The sequence below is a fragment of the Vanessa atalanta genome, chromosome 11 (genome assembly GCF_905147765.1).
Source record: "Vanessa atalanta chromosome 11, ilVanAtal1.2, whole genome shotgun sequence".
Lineage (NCBI taxonomy): Eukaryota > Metazoa > Arthropoda > Insecta > Lepidoptera > Nymphalidae > Vanessa > Vanessa atalanta.
The window spans coordinates 2,662,894-2,684,884 of NC_061881.1; the positions used below are offsets into that span (position 1 = coordinate 2,662,894).

General features: G+C 32.1%; 1 protein-coding gene across 1 annotated transcript in view; it reads right to left on the reverse strand.

Moving 5' to 3' along the window:
* The window catches only part of LOC125067309 (progestin and adipoQ receptor family member 4), a 68,851-nt gene that overhangs the window by 25,417 nt on the left and 21,443 nt on the right, over positions 1-21,991 (reverse strand). Inside the window, exon 2 of the mRNA XM_047675839.1 lies at positions 16,147-16,371. Coding sequence (XP_047531795.1) covers positions 16,147-16,371 — 225 coding nt within the window. The remainder of the gene's footprint in view (positions 1-16,146; positions 16,372-21,991) is intronic.

Sequence of the window (21,991 nt, forward strand, 5' to 3'; positions counted from 1 at the left end):
GCAAAATCGGGGATCGAAAGTGTTCGCTCGCAAGTTTGGGAGGCCGCGTCTGACGAAACTTAAAACTGAAAATGGTAAGGTCGTTACCTCAAGGCCTGAGATCGTCGGAGAAGTAGAGAGGTTTTATGGGCAGTTGTTCTCTTCAAGATCGGATAAACCTGTGGGAATCAGTATTGATGACCAGCGCGCCCCTCTTACGCGCCATTATTCCGAGGAGCTCCCGGTCGTTGACCAAGGCGAGATTAGGGCGGCTCTAGAACAGCTTAAAAACAACAAAGCTCCGGGAGATGACGGAATCACAACAGAGTTGCTTAAGGCAGGCGGGACTCCGGTCCTGAAAGAGCTAGCAAGCCTCTTTAATTCCGTCATCCAACATGGCAAGACCCCGGAAACGTGGAGCGGGAGTGAGGTGGTACTGTTCTTCAAAAAAGGTGATAAAACCCTCTTGAAGAACTACAGACCAATCTCCCTCCTGAGTCACGTGTATAAGCTGTTCTCAAGAGTCGTCACGAACCGTCTCGCCAGACGACTTGACGAGTTCCAGCCCCCAGAGCAAGCCGGCTTTCGATCAGGCTACAGCACCGTAGACCACATCCATACTGTTCGGCAGATTGTGCAGAAGACCGAAGAGTACAATCAGCCGCTGTGTATGGCTTTTGTGGATTACGAGAAAGCCTTTGACTCCATCGAAACCTGGGCAGTGCTCGACTCATTGCAGAGATGTCATATCGATTGGAGATATATCGAGGTACTGAGGTGTCTGTATAACGCCGCTACAATGACTGTCCACATCCAGGACTGTAAGACGAAGGCGATCCAACTGCGCAGAGGGGTGAGACAGGGGGATGTAATATCCCCGAAACTGTTCACCAACGCGTTGGAAGACGTCTTCAAGACGCTGGATTGGACTGGATGTGGAGTCAATGTAAACGGCGAGTACATCTCACACCTTCGATTTGCCGACGATATCGTCATCATAGCAGAGTCGCTGGAACAGCTAACCGAAATGCTGCGTAGCCTAAGCGATTCTTCCCGACGTGTCGGTCTCGGTATGAACTTGGACAAGACCAAGGTCATGTTCAATAGGCATGTCGTGCCGGGGCCGATATACGTCGAAGGGAAACCTCTCGAAGTTGTCAGTGAATATACCTACCTAGGACAGGTCATTCAAGTCGGTAGGAACAACTTCGAGAAGGAAGCCGATCGAAGAATTCGCTTGGGATGGGCAGCATTTGGCAACCTTCGTCAAGTCCTCACGTCGTCTATACCGCAAAGTTTGAAGACGAAAGTCTTCAACCAATGCGTCTTACCTGCCATGACATGCCGAAACGTGGACACTGACTGCGGGACTAGTCCACAAATTCAAAGTCGCTCAGCGGGCTATGGAGCGAGCTATGCTCGGAGTATCTTTGAAGGATAAGATCAGAAATGAGATTATCCGGAAAAGAACCGGAGTCACCGACATAGCTTGCAAAATTAGCAGGCTGAAGTGGCAGTGGGCTGGTCACGTATGTCGTAGGACCGATGGCCGTTGGAGCAGACGAGTCCTAGAGTGGAGACCGCGAATCGGCAAACGCAGCGTAGGGCGCCCTCCAGCCAGGTGGACCGATGACCTCATGAAGGTGACGGGGACCGACTGGATGCGGAAGGCGGAGGACCGGGAGCTTTGGCGCACCTTGGGAGAGGCCTATGTTCAGCAGTGGACAACGATTGGCTTTTGATTGATTGATTGATTGATTGATACAAGAATAGATGGGACGAACGTGGATTGAACCAAATACACAATTCGGCCGAACATTCTATAAATTCATTAACTCATTCAAACTATGGCCGACTTTATTATTTTAAATAAAAAATTCGGCCATAGTTTGGCCGAACTTCAGTTAGATTTCATTGCGTTTACAATCTGATAAAATTAAATTATTTTCTTCTCTTACATATTAAATAGTATACAAGGTTACAAAAAATATTTCGTTTCTCCATACAAATTGTAGCAGCTGATCTGTTTTTAGTATGGTCAAGTAATTTTTTGGTTACATTTGAGCACTACAACCAGTATCTAGGAGTTATTAATATGTATTTTTCAAATAAAAATAGTGCAAGTAGGTTAATTATTTTTTCTTGCACCAAATGTTCGGCATTTAAACCGAATTTCGGCTGGATGTCGAAGTTCGGTTCAAGCTGCCGAAATTCGGTTAAACCGAAAGTAAAACGAATTTCTGCCCATCTCTACTCACAAGGCAATCAAATCAATTCTTAGAGAGAGTGCTGTACGTCTTGAATTTTCTAATTTTTACCTTAGGTTTATGGTATTTGGTGGTGTCATAATTTTTGGCATATGAGGTTTAATTAATATATTATTTTTATCTAAAAATATGTATGTTATTACATTCAAAACATTGTAACTTTTTTTATAAAATGTTGAATATGTATGATGATAAATGTATGAATTGAAATCCTTTTCTATAAATAATGGCCATTCAGACATTGTATCCGACATGGACGGACTTAAATAGGTTAAATATACTAGTGCCTTATATATTCTATACATAGGGAACCATTAACCAATTAACTCTGAATATTTCGATTGCATGTCCGGGCTTGCTATCCAGTTGAGTTGGTTTTCATTCACAAGTTTAAAAGGATTGAAGCCTGCGTAGTATGTGTTTTTATTGCGCTAGGGAGCACTCGCTAACTAAAAGAGCTTATTTGTTTTGCTTAAATACGTTTCATATTGATTTATAAAAAATTTGCAGTTCCTCTGTAACTGCCTATTTTTATGGTAGTTTATTATAAATATTAGAATCATCGTGTCAGATATATAACAGTAAAACATATTGAATATAAACTATGGTACTTGATATTATAAGCAGACAAATATACTCGAACAAGTAGAGTCAATATCTAAATGCTACCGTGTCAACACGCCCACGCCCACTCCGTGTCCCGAATAATAGCTTTATATATTTTATGCTACGTTATTGATAGGTTTCTGGAGAAAATAGTTGAATAGCGATGGGCGCAGCCAGTACGGCCTTGACGGGCTAAACCTCAAAGGTTAACGCTATTGTTAGATTGCTAAAGATAGGTTCGGCATTTGTTAAAAACCGCAAACCGGGACAGACTAATCGATTTTCGCCATTTAAATAAGGACGTGTTCTTTTTAATAATAATAATAAATTTCTGTTTTTTCCTAATAGTTTTACAATTTAAATATATTTTGGTCGTGATTTTCCTTTTGTGTGATATTAGTTGTGATTATAACTAACAATTAACAAAATATATTGCACTGATAGTCCTTTATTTTAGGACCTTTCTATATGTAATAACTAGCCGTTTACCCGATGGGATATCCCATCGAGAGAATTAACCTCTGTTGCTTAGAGATAAAAACCAAAATCAAAATATACTATATTCAAGTAGGCTTTTACAAGCACTGTTTTACAGAACTGTATTAAACGTAAAGCTACCACCGTTTCGGAAGATAGATAGATTCTTTCGAGAAGGGCCGGGAAGTTCAATATTACCAATTTCCATAATTGGAATTTCAGTTGTGACGAATTTTCCTGCATGGATTCCAAATGCAATTTAATACTCCTAAAGGGTGAATTTTCAAAAACACTGTATTATTTTTCTCATTAATATATAGTATCTCTGTTATAGAAGTAGTTTTTTTACTCATAAACAGAATCCTAAACACAGTTTTCTAATAAACTAACTATAAAAATGACGAACTACCACGTAAAACATAATCCTCTATTTAACCTCGTCAGGAGAAGATTTTTGAAAAATCCTTCTTACTGCTCACTTAGAGCATAAAAGAAGGATTAGTTCCATTCCATTAGGGATTCCTGTAAAAACTTCCATCCTGTTTGATGCACCGGTTTTTACTATGTGTTGTATGTCCGATAATAATTTTTAATTTTTATTGAGTAGATAACACCGCCATTAGAAAAACAAGTAACAGTTGACACTGCAGAGCAAATTAGATATAAGATAATAAGTGGAAAAGGGGGAAGGCCCATAGACACTGATATTGTAGGTATAAGTTTAAATCGCTTCTAAAATATTACATGTATTTGTCTTCTGCCATATGTAATTACACAGTTTCACTGACCACTGAAACTGGAATACAGCAATACAATGTAATGCTATTTAGCGGTAAAATTAATAACATATTTATATCACTAACATTGCAAAATTAAATAATGTTTTTAAATTTAACATATTTTGTAAAGGTTCATATTTAATTATGATTAAAGTTTTTAAAAAAACTAAAGATCGATAAAAAGTAGTTTTTAACAAGTTGAAGAAAAAATTGTATGAGGACATTTTGATTTTAGGGATGGCTTAAAGGTTTTGGTATCATTTTTTTAATCCAAGTAGAATGTCAGATGTTGTTGAGTCCAAAAGTTCACTCTTTTAGTACAGGTATAACTTCTTGTGTATACATGTATGTATATTTTAATGTTATTATTTCTGAGAATTTTCGTTCTTTTTCAGTAAAATCAGTTGGTACTAAATATGCTCGTCGGCACTTCCACTACTTACTGTTCTATACCGGTAAACCATGAAAGCCGTTCTACATAATTCTCTTTAATAAATTAGCGTATTACATAACAGAATGAAGCGTTGTGGCCTGCATCGTTTGCAAATAAGGATTTAATCACGAATATATTGCTTTCATGAATGCGATGATCCGACATTATCGACAAAACAGTATCATTATGCGATATGGAAACGTATCTCATATTTTATGGTACCTTAATTATTGTGAATCTGAATGTTTATGATTCGAATGATAGATCTTTTTCTTGTATTACAAACGAGATGAATTGTGTATCATTATATTCAGTGATATATTTTTAAATTATAATAAATAATAAATTAAATACGGGGAAATACTGCTAGCATTCTTGCCACCATTCCACGCGGTCAAGATTTATACAGTAACTTTTTAAATTCATATTTGTGTATATATTTAAGCACTTAATGTTATCAATTCTTATGTTATTTGGCTCTACTACACTTAAGATTAAACGCTAAACATTTAAAAAAAAATTAAATACATGTATACATACAATTTTAATTTTTTCAGTTCTTTAATAATATCACAATATAAATAAGACAGTTCGCGAAGGTACATTTATTTAGAAAAAAAATATGTTCCATTAATTATATTTTCAATATCATTATTGGAACATATTTTTTATATGAGGCTAGCTGCTCCTCCCGATTTCAAATGGGTAATGCTATAATAGAATCCAGAAACTCGATCGCATCCCCCCCTGGGTCCAGTCTATATCATCCTGGGTAGCAAGACGCTTGAGCAGGTTTCAAACATAGAATAAAATAATCAAAATCGGTCCAGCCACTTAGGAATTTCAGTGACATACATTCTGTACAGAAAAATTCTATGTATAAAAAAATAGTCTTAATTTAATTGCATAAGATAAAAACAAATGAAAATAAACAGTTTTTTACGTTTAGGTTAGCCTCTGCACAAAAAGGTATTTTGAAGCAGGACTCTGCACAAATAGGTATTTTTCTTCTTACGAAAATTAACATTATTATTTAACCGCTGCCTACCCCAAAAACAAAGTTAGCACCCTCAGACGAGACGAAAATTTAAGTAATTAAACGCCTAAACATATTTCTTTTTGCAAATTTCTGTGAAATACTGACGAAATGAATAGCATACATTTCTAAAAGAATAATTACAAGCTATTCATACGTGGGCAGATGTTGAAAACAGATTTTAATCATACATCTTACAATTACGAATATTTTTACACGCAAATATAAAGAATACACAATATTCTTCTTAATTATATGATCTTTAATAAGTTGGTGATTATTATTTTATTAACAAAACAAGAAAAATGTACTTACATTTTATTAATTTTAACGTACATACATCATTTTAATATCTACTATAATCACGACATGTTTTGGTGGTGTCTTCGCGTAGACTGTTTAGTGGGAAAATGCCTTATTGCAAGACAGTAGACCAAATTCAACAAGATTAGTTTATTGCTTATCATTATAACAATATCTCATTATATCTATAGAATAATATTTTAGCCTTACGTGCGTATTAGTATGATCGTGTTTCATAAAGAAAACAGTCCCGTCATAGTTATAATATTGCCATAAATATTACTTTAAAAACAATATCTCATTATATCTATAGAATAATATTTTAGCCTTACGTGCGTATTAGTATGATCGTGTTTCATAAAGAAAACAGTCCCGTCATAGTTATAATATTGCCATAAATATTACTTTAAAAACAAACCAATCAATGCTTATATATTTTCTTCTCAGACCATAAGTAGCTTATACAAAAGTTTTACAAGTTCATTGACCATTTAATGAGATTATTTTGGTTACTAAGGGGACAATTGTTTTTTTATGATATATTTAAATTTAAATATTATTATTTATTCACATATAAATGGTATGGTAAAATAAACTTGGCTCGGATATACTTATAATACAATGTCACGAATGAGCATATTTATAAGTGATGTCACTCTACCAAGTTGGTATTTTGCTTGTAGTCAATCCTATTTCAGTTTATATTTGTCACTAACGGAAATGCAATGACTAAAACTGCAGTCGTTGATAATATTCTTTGTGGCTAGGCGTATACATATGTAATGTATTGTACTGTCAAAGGAATATGGAAGGAAGCATCTTGAAAATCCGCCACACTGATATAAGACAGAAAACTAAATTGACTCTCTCAACTACGGCTAGACACATAGCGAGGCTTAGTAATAATCGCTGGACTATAAAGACAACATCATGGGCAGTCCCACTAGAGAAAGACCTAATGCACGCTGGGCAGTCGATATCATAAAATTATTCAATGGCCGCGAAACTATTAAAATATTATGAATAGAGCCGAGATGGCCCAGTATTTAGAACGCGTGCAAATTAACCGATGATTGCGGGTTTGAGCCCAGGAAAGCACCACTGAATTTTCATGTGCTTAATTTGTGTTTATAATTCATTTCGTGGTGAAGGAAAACATCGTTTGGAAATCTGCATGTGTCTAATTTCAATGAAATTCTGCCACATGTGTATCCACTAACCAGCATTGGTGCACCGTCAAAGGGAGAGAAGGCCTTTGCCCAGCAGCGGGAAATTTATAGGCTGTTAATGTAATGTAAAATATTATGTTTGTGTTATGAGTCTGATTTATATTTTAAATCATATTATTGATTTAATTGAAAATATGAAAATATATATAATAAATTATATTATATAAACAAGGTTAAGTCATATTACTTCATTTTCTTAAATGCACTAAAATTAGTAAAACTTATTTAAAATTGTGAATAATTTTGCATGGAGTAATCCTTACACTTACCGTCAGTTGGTTCTACTTATTCTCAAAAAAAAAAATATCTCTGCATAATTATTTAGTAATACGGGCTTGACTTTGATACATTTTAATTGTATGTATAAAACATAGATATCTGATGGTTAACGACAGCATCGAATGTTTTATTTTTAAAATTTTATTGGTATTATACGTCGTAAATTTATATGAAAATCCAAATCTCACATTAAAACTTAGATTTTCTATTTTGTGTTATAATAATACTTTTAAATCAAAATTATTGGTAGTGATTTAGTTAATTCTTTCGATAATTCAATGTTATAAATATATTTTTTTTAAAGGAATCGGGTTCGTTTGTTTTACTACGAAAGCTACGAGATGACATAGAATTGCATAACTACAGCTCTGATCCAGCGCCGTTTTATTTCCTATTATGCTTTTAAAAATTTAAATTAAAGCCAGCTGCATTACCTACACTCTACAGTGATTACAAAAGTGAAAGAGAAGTGACGTTGATAATGCAGCAGCTAAACGAGGTGACCCATTTATAAAGCACAGCTTACATTGACAACGTTGAACTAAAACTTTTACAACTTGACCGTTGTGATACATTAAGATAAAAAATGTGTACGTGTGTGTAGGCACTCGGAGTCGATAAGACTTCAACGACTTAAAGTACTACGAAATAATAATAAATAAATGTGACGATTTTATATCAGTTTATTCGTCTGTGTGTAGTTTGTTTGTCTTTGCTCATAAGGATCTCTATTATTAATAATGATGATACATTTTTTCATTGTAGCTTATTTGCTACAATTTATTTGTTAATATTTATATAAATAATTAATAATTTAATATATTTCAGGCGTCTTTAGAGAAAGTTATTCATTATGTTTATCATTTGCTTTCGCTAAATCTCAATACATGGATAGAGTATAGGATAATAGTAATTATTATTATTACGTCCTATCAATTATTATGATTATTACGCTGAAAAAAGAAAAAAGACATTATGTAAAATTATCGTCATAAATGTTTGCTTTGCTTTATCTTGACTGAAAATTTTCAATCAAAAAACAATTCAGTAATTGTAGTAATTTTAATGACAATTATTTTATATAGATTGGGTAGTCCATACAAGCTTATCCTCAACATACTATTTATATTTTTTCGATTCTTGTTCGTAATGTTGCCTACAGCCACGCGTTACGCGTTAAAAATTCAGTATATTTTTTAGTAATAAGAATTTTCAATAAAAAGTAGAGTTATTTAAATAAAATTTAATTAAATAAAAAAAATTACCTATCCTTTTTTTGTTAAAAAATGTAAGTTCTACACAAACGAACCACTCACAATCGAAATCTACGAGCAACTTTATAAAAAAAATACAAAAAAAGGCTGTCTCACAATATTTTTTGTATAAAAAAATAGTGTAAGAAACGTTTCGGAAGTTAACTGAGAAAGTCGTTAAAGCGGCTTCTGGAAAATATCGCTATAAAAAATTCAACATCGGCTGGAAAACGATTTCTCGGTTGAACTCATCTGTTATTAAGCTAAAATTTCGTTTAACGGTAACTTATTTGTTATTACAGCACGATATTTGTATTACATTGATTTTGTAAAAAATATATTGTTGTCATGTTATTTCATTTAATATTTCATTTCAAGAATTTTGAATACGCCAAATCTTCGTCACAAAATCGTAGCCACCGTGACCCCGAATGTTACAGCAAATTGTAAGCCGGTTTACGTAAGTATATCGCGGGCTTACTTTAGATTTAATCTGGTGTCAAGGTGGATTTATGATGACGGATTATAGATTTATTTACTTTAGCACCAAAGTAACAATGCTTTAATAATTTACTAGAGGAAAGCCTTGCCAGCAAGATATCATCCGACACGTGCACACATTTCCTACACATGTTTTTGTTAACTGTCGAGTACAAGATGAATTATAATATTATAAAATACTATTAATAATACTCTGAGAATATATAAAAATGAATAATATTCAAGCCCATTAAAAGTCGTGGATTTTTTCTTCAATGGGAGGTATACTCTCCGAATAATTTTTGTTTTTCAAAATCGGTTCAAAAATTAATTTCTGAAATGGGAAACAAAAAAATACCATTGGATTGATAACCTTGTTCCTTTTTTTTAAGTCGCTTAAAAATAAATTAAGCGCACGGAAACTGCGGTTAATATTTACATATTATTTTTTTGAGGATCATTGAAAAAGATACAAAGTAAAATATTGTTCTTTCCGACATTTTTAAGAACGTACAGAATGTTATAGTATATTAGTTAAACATTCGCCAACAATCCTAAAATGGCCGAGCTGATAATTTTGCTACGAAATGCTTTGGTATATGCAATATATAAACATACTATAAAGCTTTTGTCTTGAAAATACAAGCTACCTCGAGTTTAATGTAAATCGGATAAATATTTTGTAAAGTAAACAGCCTTTAAATGTCCCTTTAAATCTCTCGGGTAGAAGCCTGCTATTTCTCTTGAAGAGAAATATTCGGAGCTTACTCCACCAGGCTGCTCTTGGTTTGTGTATGAATCTCAACTTCAGTTGATTTTTATTCAGTTGATTTGATTTTATTTGGTTAATTATTCTTACAAAATTTTAAAGTGTGGACTACATTAAATTAAAAAAAATGGTTAAATTTTTTCTATGAAATACATTATATATATGTATATTATTTAATATATATAATATAACTTAAGTATATCAATTAAAAAATATATTAATACAAAGTATAAAATACTTAGTTCTAGAACATACATACATATTATATACCATTTTAATATTAATATAATATTCAGGTATTAGTATTCCATCTTCTCATGGGATAAGAAAGTAACAATTTCGTAAATGCTAGAAAAAAATCATCTGAATACGACATTAGATCTCATTGTATATTCTGAGCTAGACGCCACGTAATGGCCTATTAATGTAAAGCCTTTAAGTATTTCTTAGGCAAAGTTTTCTCTTTTGAATAGAGGATTATGTCCCTTTTGCATAATTGTGGTCTATGCGCTTTTGCTGCAGAGAAGACCAAAGCTGCGATTACATTTTTTATAATGGATTCTTATTGTGTTGAGAGCACAAGTTTATTGCTGCAATTATGTTGTGTTTAGCTTAAGATTTTTATAATTTAATCTGATGGGTCTTGATGGTGTGAATCGTAGCAGAAACATATCAAGTATTCCGAAATTAATTAAGCAAGTAAAACCAGTATAACAAAAATAATAACAATATTGTAAACCATTTAGCGGTCAAAGACATCATAGGTTAATAACATTAAAGAACATAAATGTTCCTCTGCTGTGCTATGATCTGCTGTTTTTCAGCTTATTCGTATAACGTGGATCGTGGATACACATCCGGTAGATTTTCATCCGAAATATCTTATCAAGTTCGCTTACACTATTATGTAAATTATTAATAAACACCAATTAAGTACTTGAAAATTCAGTGGTGTCTGCCTGGTTTTTGATTCGTAATCTTTGAATATATAATAATTGAACAACGCGTGTTTTAAACACACACATACAACAACACCATATAAGCTCGTATTTTAAAATTTTACTTAAAAAATCAGTCCTAACACTTTCGTTCGTTAAAAATGCAGTGGAAGCGAGAAAACTTAATGATTTCGTTCGCGTGGCCGCCGGTAATAGGAACATGATGCTCATGAGGGTAAAAAATTCTTTGAATTCACAGCTCTGATGTTATTTCTGTTGCTATTTTTAATCGTACGGCGATTTGAAAAAGAGTAACTACTGAGTTACTTGCCGGCTCTTCTCGGTAGAAACTTCATTCCGAATACCGATTAGCTTTACTTAATATAGTTCGCTAAATGACAATTCAAAGGTGCTTGTAAAAGCCTACTTGAATAAAGTATATTTTTATTTTGATTTTTTGATAACTTTTTTTTTTTTTATAAAGCAGTTACACAGTTAGGCTTGATCCTAGCATGACCTATTCATGGGATCACAGATCACTGCATTTTCGTTGCCATAAAACTGAAACATCTGTTGCCAAAATTCGATAAAGCGGATGTTCTTAATTAGGGCAATATTAACATTCAAACACTAGACGAGACTGCAGTTTTATCAATCTTACCCATTTTTTTGCTGATATTTTCGCCTTTCCCCGTGAATTACTTATTTTTCACTTTCCAACTGTTCCAGTTGAAAAAAGGAAGTTTTAGTTTAGAATTTAAGTAGGTTTTAGTTTTATGTTGAACGCTGTAAATATCTTTAATGATATCTTGAAAATATATTAGCTTTTGTAATTGTAAAAGGTCAAACGCTTTTAAGTTCTATGAAATATCATTAGAAAGATAATTTTGATATGAAGTAATTACTGATATTGTTTTCATTCAAGAGTCGACCAGAAATAAAATTGATACATTTTATTAAACAAGTCAAATATTGCGTTAGTTACGTTATCAAACGTCACATATTGAATCGTAGCACACATTCGCTAGAAGATCACTTCTCCCTTCATTAACTATAACACCTTCACTACTTTCTTCGTTATAAAATATAAATTCCAATTGTTCATATTTTTTTTCCCTTTAAAAGATAAGTATTCGTTTATACTTAGTACTTCAGTTACCGTCATTCAATTCTAACTAAGCGCAAAAAATTCAAAGTAATAAAAATAACGTACTGGAAAAGATTATATTATAATTATTAATTTAAAGCGTCAATAACGCAATAGTTTACGGCCTAGCGATGTAAAAAGTGGCCCCAGACTCCTAACACAAGTGATAAACTTAAAAGGAGTAAATAGGAATATTAATAATTCCTTAATGAATTTGGGAAATTGCTACTATTTATTTAAAATAAAAAATAGAAACAATAAAAAATCGGATATACTAACAAAATAATATTTATTTATTAAAATTATATTTTTTTTTTTGACAAAAATATCCCTGTATTATATTTTGAACGATAAAATGTTAAATAAATGTTTCTTATTATTTTAAATTATATAGTTTAAGTTTCAATATTAAGATATAAATAATATGAAGATAGAGTTAAATTAGCAGGGCTAATGAGAAATGATAACACGAGAACGCTCCTCATCGCATCTTTGAAATAAACGGATTCCTAAAAGTATTCAACAAAACATGTTCATATTTCACGAATGTCATAAAAAATATTCATAATTTAAAATTCAAATTTTAGAAAATAAGTTTAAACTATGTAACAAATATGTAAAAGGAAATATATTGTCAACTACACTACTGGACCACATCACCCAGTGATGTAGTCCGTCGTTTATATCACCGTAGAATTGTAAAAACCGCTAGATTGTAAACTGCCGAAATATTGTGAACGGTGAATCAACTCAAAATAAAACGTCAAAAATTTCGATAGCTTATGATGGGTTAGAGTTTTTATAATTTAAATTTAATTTGCTTCGGTAGATTATAATCTAAGTAATGCGTTAAATTGTAAGCAGTATGATACGGTTCACAATCCTTCGACAGTTCACAATTTCGCGAGATAGATTATATTTTACAATATTTACAATTTTACGGTGACATTTTACATTTTCGATTTCAAAACATATTGTAGTACGTGTTTTTGACGTTATTTTTTTTTTTAAATAAGAATACACTAATTCAAAAACTAACAACAATAATTTCAATTTGTACAATTTAAAGTTTCGGTTTTAGGGAGCGTTTGCATGCTATAATTTTCTTTTCCGGCTGAAGCGCAGAGATATTACCGGATTTATTGGAGCTGTTGTATTTCATTCGACATGCATCGAAAAAGTATTGAGATGTATCTTACAGTGTATTTCCATGAGTATCATTTTAATATTGCCATCCAGTTCCTTTCTCATTCGAATATATGTCAAAGTATTGCTATTCGTTTCTTTGAATCCTTTTTGCGTCATTTTATTTCCTCTTTGGATTTTTACTCTACACATCATAAAATTGAAGTAAATTACGATTTATAAAGAAATAAAGAAACATTTTCTTCAAAACATGAGGGATCAGACGTATAAATAAATATGTTATCATTATTTTTAAATGAATTTATTTTCATTGCAGGCACAAAAAATATCAAAGACTTAGTTTCGATGTACAAAACAATGTAATATATAAATTACATCGTTAGACATAATAAGCTATTTATACTAGTTTCAGTCATATATTTATAGTATAACGAAGGCTCATGGAACTGTCAAAAACGTCAACATTATTTGTTGATGGGATAGATCGGTAATGGGTCTTTGAATAAAGTAGCGATTTTAGTTTTCGATATCGGTAGTAGCTTCATGGAAACATTTAATCGGAATTTTGGAATGGCAATTCAATGCAATCTCGACAATTATAAGCTCCAATTGTATGGATATTTTAATGTTTTTTTAATTAATTAAATCGTATAGTGATGATGATAAAATATATCGTCATTTGTAAATAAATTGCTTGTCCATTCGAAGCGAACAGTTGGATTAAGAAAATTCTTACAAGATGTTGTGACGCGAAAACTCTGACGAGACGAGCTTCGTTAGTACCTGTTAGAGGAAAAAGAGAAGAAGGTTTGTGCTACAATTGAATAAATTATGGTACCGGTAATTTGGCTTTAAAACGTAATTTATCGTCTCCAAAAGTATATTTAGCACTTTAATATTTCATATTCCAGCCGTCAACACTTCGCGATATCTCATTACCAATTGATAACTAGCAGTGCAGCAGTGCGAACGTATCGATTGTCACCACGTTTGTTTTGTAATTACTTTATTTCTATGAAAATTGTGTGAAACTTTTATAAAAACGTCCGAGCAATACAAAAAAAAATCTTATAAGGTAAAAATCAATGGCTTTTTTATTTTGATCTGTGATTCAATAATTCTTAATTCCGACAAAAATGTTTAAGCAAATATATGAGATAGTTTCCGCCTGCGGTGTCGCCCAAATTTGAGAAGGGAGGGGGGCGGGTATCTATCTTTGTGACAAATTTCATCCAGATAAGTTTAGCCGTTTTGGCGGAAATGTGTAAAAACATTCATCCAAGCAAACATTCGCTTCGGAAGATGAAGAGTTGATGATACCACAAATTAATAATTATTCTAGCAAATTAAGTACATAATTGCATTAGCAAAATGTTTTTTTCTGCGATACTGTTTGACTTGAAATTGATTCCACCCACCCTGTTAAACTACAAAGCTGATCATTAAAAACCTTTTATTATTGCATTGCCTATTAACGTTTTCGTATAATTTTACATTAATAACTAATTTATATCGACACTTTATTAGAAGAAGTGTCGTCTAAATTATTTTTCAACGACTTTATGTAAACTAGCTATTTACATATATGGAAACGTATTACAAAGGAAATTGCGTCGGACAGCATATTCGGTTGCGTTGTTCTCGAGGGGAAACTTCCATTTGTATAACTCAAATCTCAGAACAGATGTTTGTTTGAAACTTTTGTCCCTCTCTCACATTATGAACGAAGTGAGCAGATACAACTCGGAACGGATACATAAATGATAAGACTAAATTTTTAATTGATACCTTGTATATTCATGGCGCGTTGAAAGGGTTGGGACAATAAATTGAACAACATTTTTTGTAGAATTTAGATTGGTGAAGTTTGTTTTTTCCATGATGATATACTATACTACAATTTAAGAATTAAAGAGCAAAATTTCATTTGTTAAAACTAAAAATTGTAATAATAAAATATATTTAGTCCTTAGGGCAAGAGCGTGTCGGGTGTGTAAGTCATTAAATTATAAAGCTGTTAAACATTATCTGTGGGACGTGGTAATGAAAATAGTGTTCAAAAATGACATTTTAAAAATTAGTTTAGGGAATTATGGCAAGCTATCTGCTATAACGTCATTAATCAAGCGTAAAGTGAAACATTAAAATCCCTTATTAAATTTACCCCTTCAGCGCTGTCTTTGCCGCGTTATTTATGACTCCAACCTTTCATGTAGTGTAATGAATGCCAGCCTCTCCAAATTCACTTGCATGGAATATTGTATTGAGACTGTACATTTTATTTTAATTGTGACATTTTTTTTGTGTCATAATTATGGTTATCTGTAGAACATATATTCCTATACATTAAAGGAAATTTGAATTATATAATACATAGATCAATCATTTGTTGGTGGAAATAAATATTAAACACACTTTAGTCTCATTTTATCTTAATTTAATTTACAAATAATCTGTGCAGAGGAATCGGTACAAATAACTTAAATACTTGAATAGGAATTCCTCGAGCCAGTAGTATACATAACAAAAATGAAAACAAGTATTTAGTACGCATCTGAAATTTATTAGGTCGCATTCTGAAACGTCTGACGCAAACATTGGCATAGTTATTCACCATAGCTGATGAGGAAACAGCCCTTACAATGTTTCCTGCGTATCATTCGCCTTTGGGATTCAAATGATTGTTCAGACATACATACTGTAGGAATTGTAAAATTCTTTTTCTAGAAATCCGTGGAAAAAGAACAGGGCTTGTGAAGGTTGTTTCAATACATCACATTTTTCTTAGGTTAGATTCTTCCATTGCATGTCAAAAAATATAGATGAATATAACAAAGAGTTATTAAACAAAATTGAATATATACGTTACCTATTTTTAAAGAAATCACTAATATTCACTTTCCTGTACTAGAAATCGAGAACCAGAAAACTGGGGGATAAATCGCCAAGAGGCTAAGGTATTTTTCGTTATATAACTTAAGGCTATATAACTTAAAGCTAAAGTCAGAAAGTTGCTTTTACTTACCGATACTCTGACTGACCCAGATGCCCAACATATCAAGCTGAAGCAGTCTGTGGTAAAGGGTTGCTCCTTGGGTATGGTTCATGAAGAGATGGTAGAGGAAGGAGCCACACCAGGGTGCCAATGCGCCGAGGAGATGGCACATCGAGAGAAACCAGGCACCTGCGCCCCCGCCGCTCCATGGCAAAAGGCCGGGAAGAACAGCTATCATGAACACCAAAGACACGCCTGAAAAACAAAACCAACTATCAATGACGGATTTATACTACGCATATGTGTTTCACTTATACCCGTTAATAATTCTCAGTAATAACTGCAAGGACTGCAATTTCTGCAAATTATACCAAGTATTTTTTTTAACTATTTTATTTAAATCCATACAAAATTTAAATGTCTGAGAATTTATAAAAAAAGATAACATGATGAAATTTTCTTTTATTTTCGACTTAGCTTGCAGTACTTGGTAGTACTTTAAGCACTAGATAAATTAAATAATTATTTTTAAAGAACTGACTGAATTTCTGCTACGATTGTGAATCTTAAGAACTAGCCATCAGATATTCTAATACACGAGTGCGTGTGTGTATCTCACTCTCTCAGCTTAAGGGGAAGGCAAACAGATTAGACCGGAGAGAAATCGGAGTTAGGATCAACGGCTATGAAGCAGCGTTGTACAACATAAACCATTTTCTTGCTTTGAGTGATTACTGAGAATTTGGAGAGAAAAACGAAATAACTTTTTATATACAGCCTTAAAAAAATCCACTAGACACTTGTGGTTAGCTTATAAGACCACAAAAAAAATAGGTTTCTCTTTTCAGAAATTCTCAGTCGCAGAGGAGTCTAAAAATAGTCACTGCTTAGGCTGCAGTATCTCGGAAAGCACGAAAATTTGGTGGTCCTGCATCTGAACTCTTTTTTGTCATTGTTCTATCAGATTATGAGAGTATGAGATATACATCGACATCGGGAATAGAGTGTGCGCTGGGGATTGCGCATATACTAGTAAACTTTAATGTACCCGCTTTGACTAGGCTCTCTTTAGAATAATTGCCGTGGCTGAAATCAGCCGTACATATCCGTACAAAATGCGAAGGTATTCCGTAAAAATAATTTAAAGACTATCTGAGCAATAAATATTTGAAATTAACAACCAAATAACAGAACCAAAATAAATATAGTCCCTTAAGTAAGGATATTTGAACCAAATTTATTCTTGGTCTATATAATATTTTCTATAAGATTTGTGTAATTTCAATACTGATATTTTTTTTATAATTACTGAAGGCACTGCTAATTTTCGTTAAAATAATCAGGAAAGGACTTTCACCAGCACTCAAAGTGAGTTTCATTAAGAATGGCTACACTGCAACCTTTCGACTTTGAATGGAACTAAACCTAAAAATATAAAATGGCATTTGTAACTAAGCCTGATATAATCTCTTTCGATTCAGGCCCATAGAAAAATAGTACACCTATCGTACATGTATTTCTACTTATTCAGGACCTTTAAAAATGTTGCTGTTTAACAAGTAATTACGTTGGTCTACTTCAATCTACGCCATATTAGATTGAGGTTGCAAAGCAAGGAGCTGAGCTGAGGCTGAACTGATCTGAGCTGAGGAGATCAAGGTCGAAGCCTAGTCTTCCATCCCTCTTTTCTACAGTAGAACTTTATGGCTTATATTAATAATCAGGCAATCTTATATAACCATATTGTTGAAGAAAGATTCATAACTTCAATACGAGACGCCAGACACGTACTTTCCACACAGCTGTTTCACGCAACTTATTTTGTTGCCTTGTTTATTTTCTCTATAGTAAAGGTTTCTTAATTTTTGTTCGCTTCATTATCAAAAAAAGTAGGACTCTAATTATTTTGATCTATACGAATATTAATTATAAACAATAGAATATAAATCTGATGTACAGCCTTTAAAAAAATAAGACTTTCTCTCTTTCTTGTATTTTTATTAAGTCATTTATTTCAATTTATATTTTTTTAATAATTGGAGGTCTGTCTCATAACTGAGATCTATATTTATATTTTATACTTTGTGTTTTGGTATCACCTGTTGCTGTTGGTCCAAATAAGTTCGAAAGCGTCACCTGGCGCGGGCAAGTCATATAATACTTAGCCGAATGTTTGATATAATCGAAGCCTTTCAACTAGTAGTACAAGTTTTTTCTTTTAACTAAACACATTATTTTACAAAGGTAATTGAAATTTGTAACCTATATATAAAACATTTGTAGTTATGAAAAAAATATATAATCTAGTAACTATGAACGATCAATAAGAACTTCCAAGAGCAGAAAGTCACAATAGAGTGATTCAATGGAACTAAAAATAAAAGTTGGGTAAGATGATCGTCCATGCCAAAATTGGCAAAGGCAAAAATATATTTACTGGTATATATAAGCTGTGAACAAACGTAACGCGGACTAACGGAGTGCCAAGGGGTGAGTTTTAACGTTGTTCACGCAAGGGTCGCACGCAACCGTTGCTATGGAAGTTCCCTGAGGGGAAAATTGCCAATGACTAAATTCTTAGTTCATACTATCCATACATAACAAAGTATTCGGTTATGTTCGTTTCTAAAAGTAAAGAAATTAAATGTATAGATATAAACACAGTAAATATGTTTTGCATACCTTTTAAAACATCGTTGGTTTATAAGGTTTATTTATCATCATTTCCCTATGACTAATTTTAGTCACCATACTTTTACTCCAAGTCGAAACCTGGCAAACATTGATAATCGTTATAAATAAAATGCTACTATGGGTACTTATGAGAGATATCTTATTATTAACCAATTATCAATTATTGATAAATGCCTCGTATTACTTGTTAAACTGAGATAGAGAATAGCTGTTGTTCTTAATCCTTACCTAACAATGATCCTCGATTATTGATTCGTGATTGGCTGGTTTGTCTCCTAAAGGACTTTCTATCAAATCGAAAATGTTACACATAACATTGATGTTACGTTTTCACTTAACGTAAAAAAATATGACTACTAATGTCGTGTGTATTTGAAGGTTACCTTTTCTTCTGATAAATATTTATGGCGCAGTATTTTTCGAATTATGTATCTCTATTTTCCAGAGAATTAAAGCTTAATATTTGATTAATTTTGATCTTATACTTCCCTATTAAAATAAACCAATTTAAAGTAAACAAATATATTTCCTGCGAATGACACAGCAAAATAAGATAATATTGTCAACAGACTATGTTTTCTCAACTATCTAACTTCAACGTGGTGACGTTCGTGAAAGTGATTGATGAAGTCCTTTTCATAGAAACGAAATAAAATGATAAAAAAACTCTATAGGAAAAATGTAAATAAAAAAATATTTTCTTTATTCTATTCTATTTTCATATAATTTATTTAGATTATGAAAAATATATACAGCTGCATTTCCGAAACCTGCTATTGTTATTGTTTTTGCGTTACCTGTTGTCCCTTTGATCGCGGTTAGGAATAAATTCCGCAAAAGCAAGTAAAGATAAAAGAGAACACGAAATTTTTACATTTCTAACTACAAATATGAGGCACATAGCATGAAAACTTTCTGACTGCTGGGTATATCGTCATACCATCGAATATCGATTTTCTAACTGACATTTTCTAACAAACGAAGCCGAAACACTGGAAGAATTTTCCAAACCTCTTACAACTTTATAAACAGCCAAAACACTTATTAACATATTTTTAAAGTACTAATTTTTAAAAATTACCGTCAATAACATAATACGTATACTATTGTTTACTAATCTGGTTATATTTACAGGCCTAAACTAATATATTATATTATTGTTTAGTTTAGTCCTGTAAAAATAACCAGATTTTTGAGTATTTGTTTATGAATTTATTTTGATAGAACATAAATACCCTTAGGCAAATATAAATATACAAATATCTGTCACAGGTGTTACTTGATGGTGAAGGCTAGTAGAGCATCACTCAGTCGTAAACTACCTATATAGGTCTAGTTATAGAAACTTATGTAATTACACCACAACAATCCTCTCTAGAAATGCTTAATGTAAGAAGTTTGAACGCAAATAGCCTGCCTACTAGCGGGACGACGTGATTAATGGTTCAAAGCTCTATTATAACGTTTTGGTTCGGGTCTGGTCTACGAGAATTTATATTTTTCTCTGATATTTTTTTTGTATGTTCGTTATAAATGGGTTTTTAATATTATTTGTAATAGTATTAGGCTCATATATTTATTATTATATTATTTAGTTTTTTTAAAATAATTACGTGACTTGACTCTTTCAGAGATAACGACTTTTATAAATTAGAGCTTTGTTTTATAAATCTTTTTAGACATACTTTAATTTGGCTATTTTTTATTATTAAATTTGTTTTCATATTATTCTATATAAGTTGTTAATATACTGCATACTAAAGTTTCTTAATATAAAAAAATTCTGTAGTCCTTTTGGTTAAAAAAAACGAATTAATATCGACGAATATGAATATTCTGGAAAAACAATATTAATGTTAACATTTATTTTTACACACATGATTATACTGTCATTAAGTGTTGGTAAATACCTCATAGATAACAAATATCCTTGCAAGATATCGATTATTTCGCTTTACGTTACTTTGGTACATAAAATGTATTTTAATATGGCATTATAATTATACATGACGTCATACAAAGGTACAAATACAGGTAAAAATCATATGAAAAAAACCTTATTTGCGCGAAGTTTGATTAGGATCAGTTCGATCTCTACCTGAATTACCGATTGAATTATCTCGAATATATACATATATAAGTCAAAATAAATGAACCATTTTTGTCCGTAAAAGTAAGGATTACATATCAGTAGGTTTATTTGCGGAACAGTTTTTTAATGTAAAATATATACTTTACCCAGTAGCCCCGGATCTATAAGATTTCTATAAGCTTTGGTATCACTTATTGATATTATAATTGACCATGTTGCCCAATGAACGGGGGCGATTCTTTTAAAAAAGTCTTAGCCTTAGTTCTTTTTTAAATTTTAAAATGCTTTGTACATAGAAAACACAGATTATATACATTAATTTAAAATTAACTTTTGAAGTTCAGATGTGGTTGGAATTAAAAACAGATATTAACCTTACGTAGCTTCGAGTAGAAGGCGTAGTGATCCACATGCATACTTAACACCCTCGACCCGACCACGATAATCGGTTTCTTATTAGCTCTTTTGTCACGGGAGATACTTTTAAACTTTTTCTTATACTCATTTTGTATACTATCTATTCTCATGTACAAAATATAGACATCTCAACATTGTCTGCCGAACATATTATGTTGTATATGTATACCATAGTGGCCAAACATCCGACCCACACATAACAGTTATACAAATTCTGAAGATTACCGGAAATTCAGAGCTCGCAAATAATACCAGTGAACTTTTTTACTTTTTATTTTTCTGTTTTTTTTTATCTATGCTCCGTGTGAGCTAACGAGTGTCGAAGGTAACTGGAAGAATCACGGAGAAAAGAATATGAAAAGTTTGTTTTCTTTTCACTGTATTTTAATACACCCAACACATTAAAACAAAAATAAGTAATAAGTTAATAAAAATTAATTAGACAACAGTGAATTTGTAGTTTACTGAATCTATTGTTTTAATGTTAACCTTAGTTGAAAATGTCAAAATGTCTACGAGATCTTATAATCTAGTATAATATAATCGAATACGTCATTGTATTGACTTTGCGTGTGGAATCTTCAGTCTTCATGTTAAAACGTCACGTGTTTGCAATATTTCTATCAATATAATCAATATTATTGAAATAAAGCATAAATAATGTTTGATTTA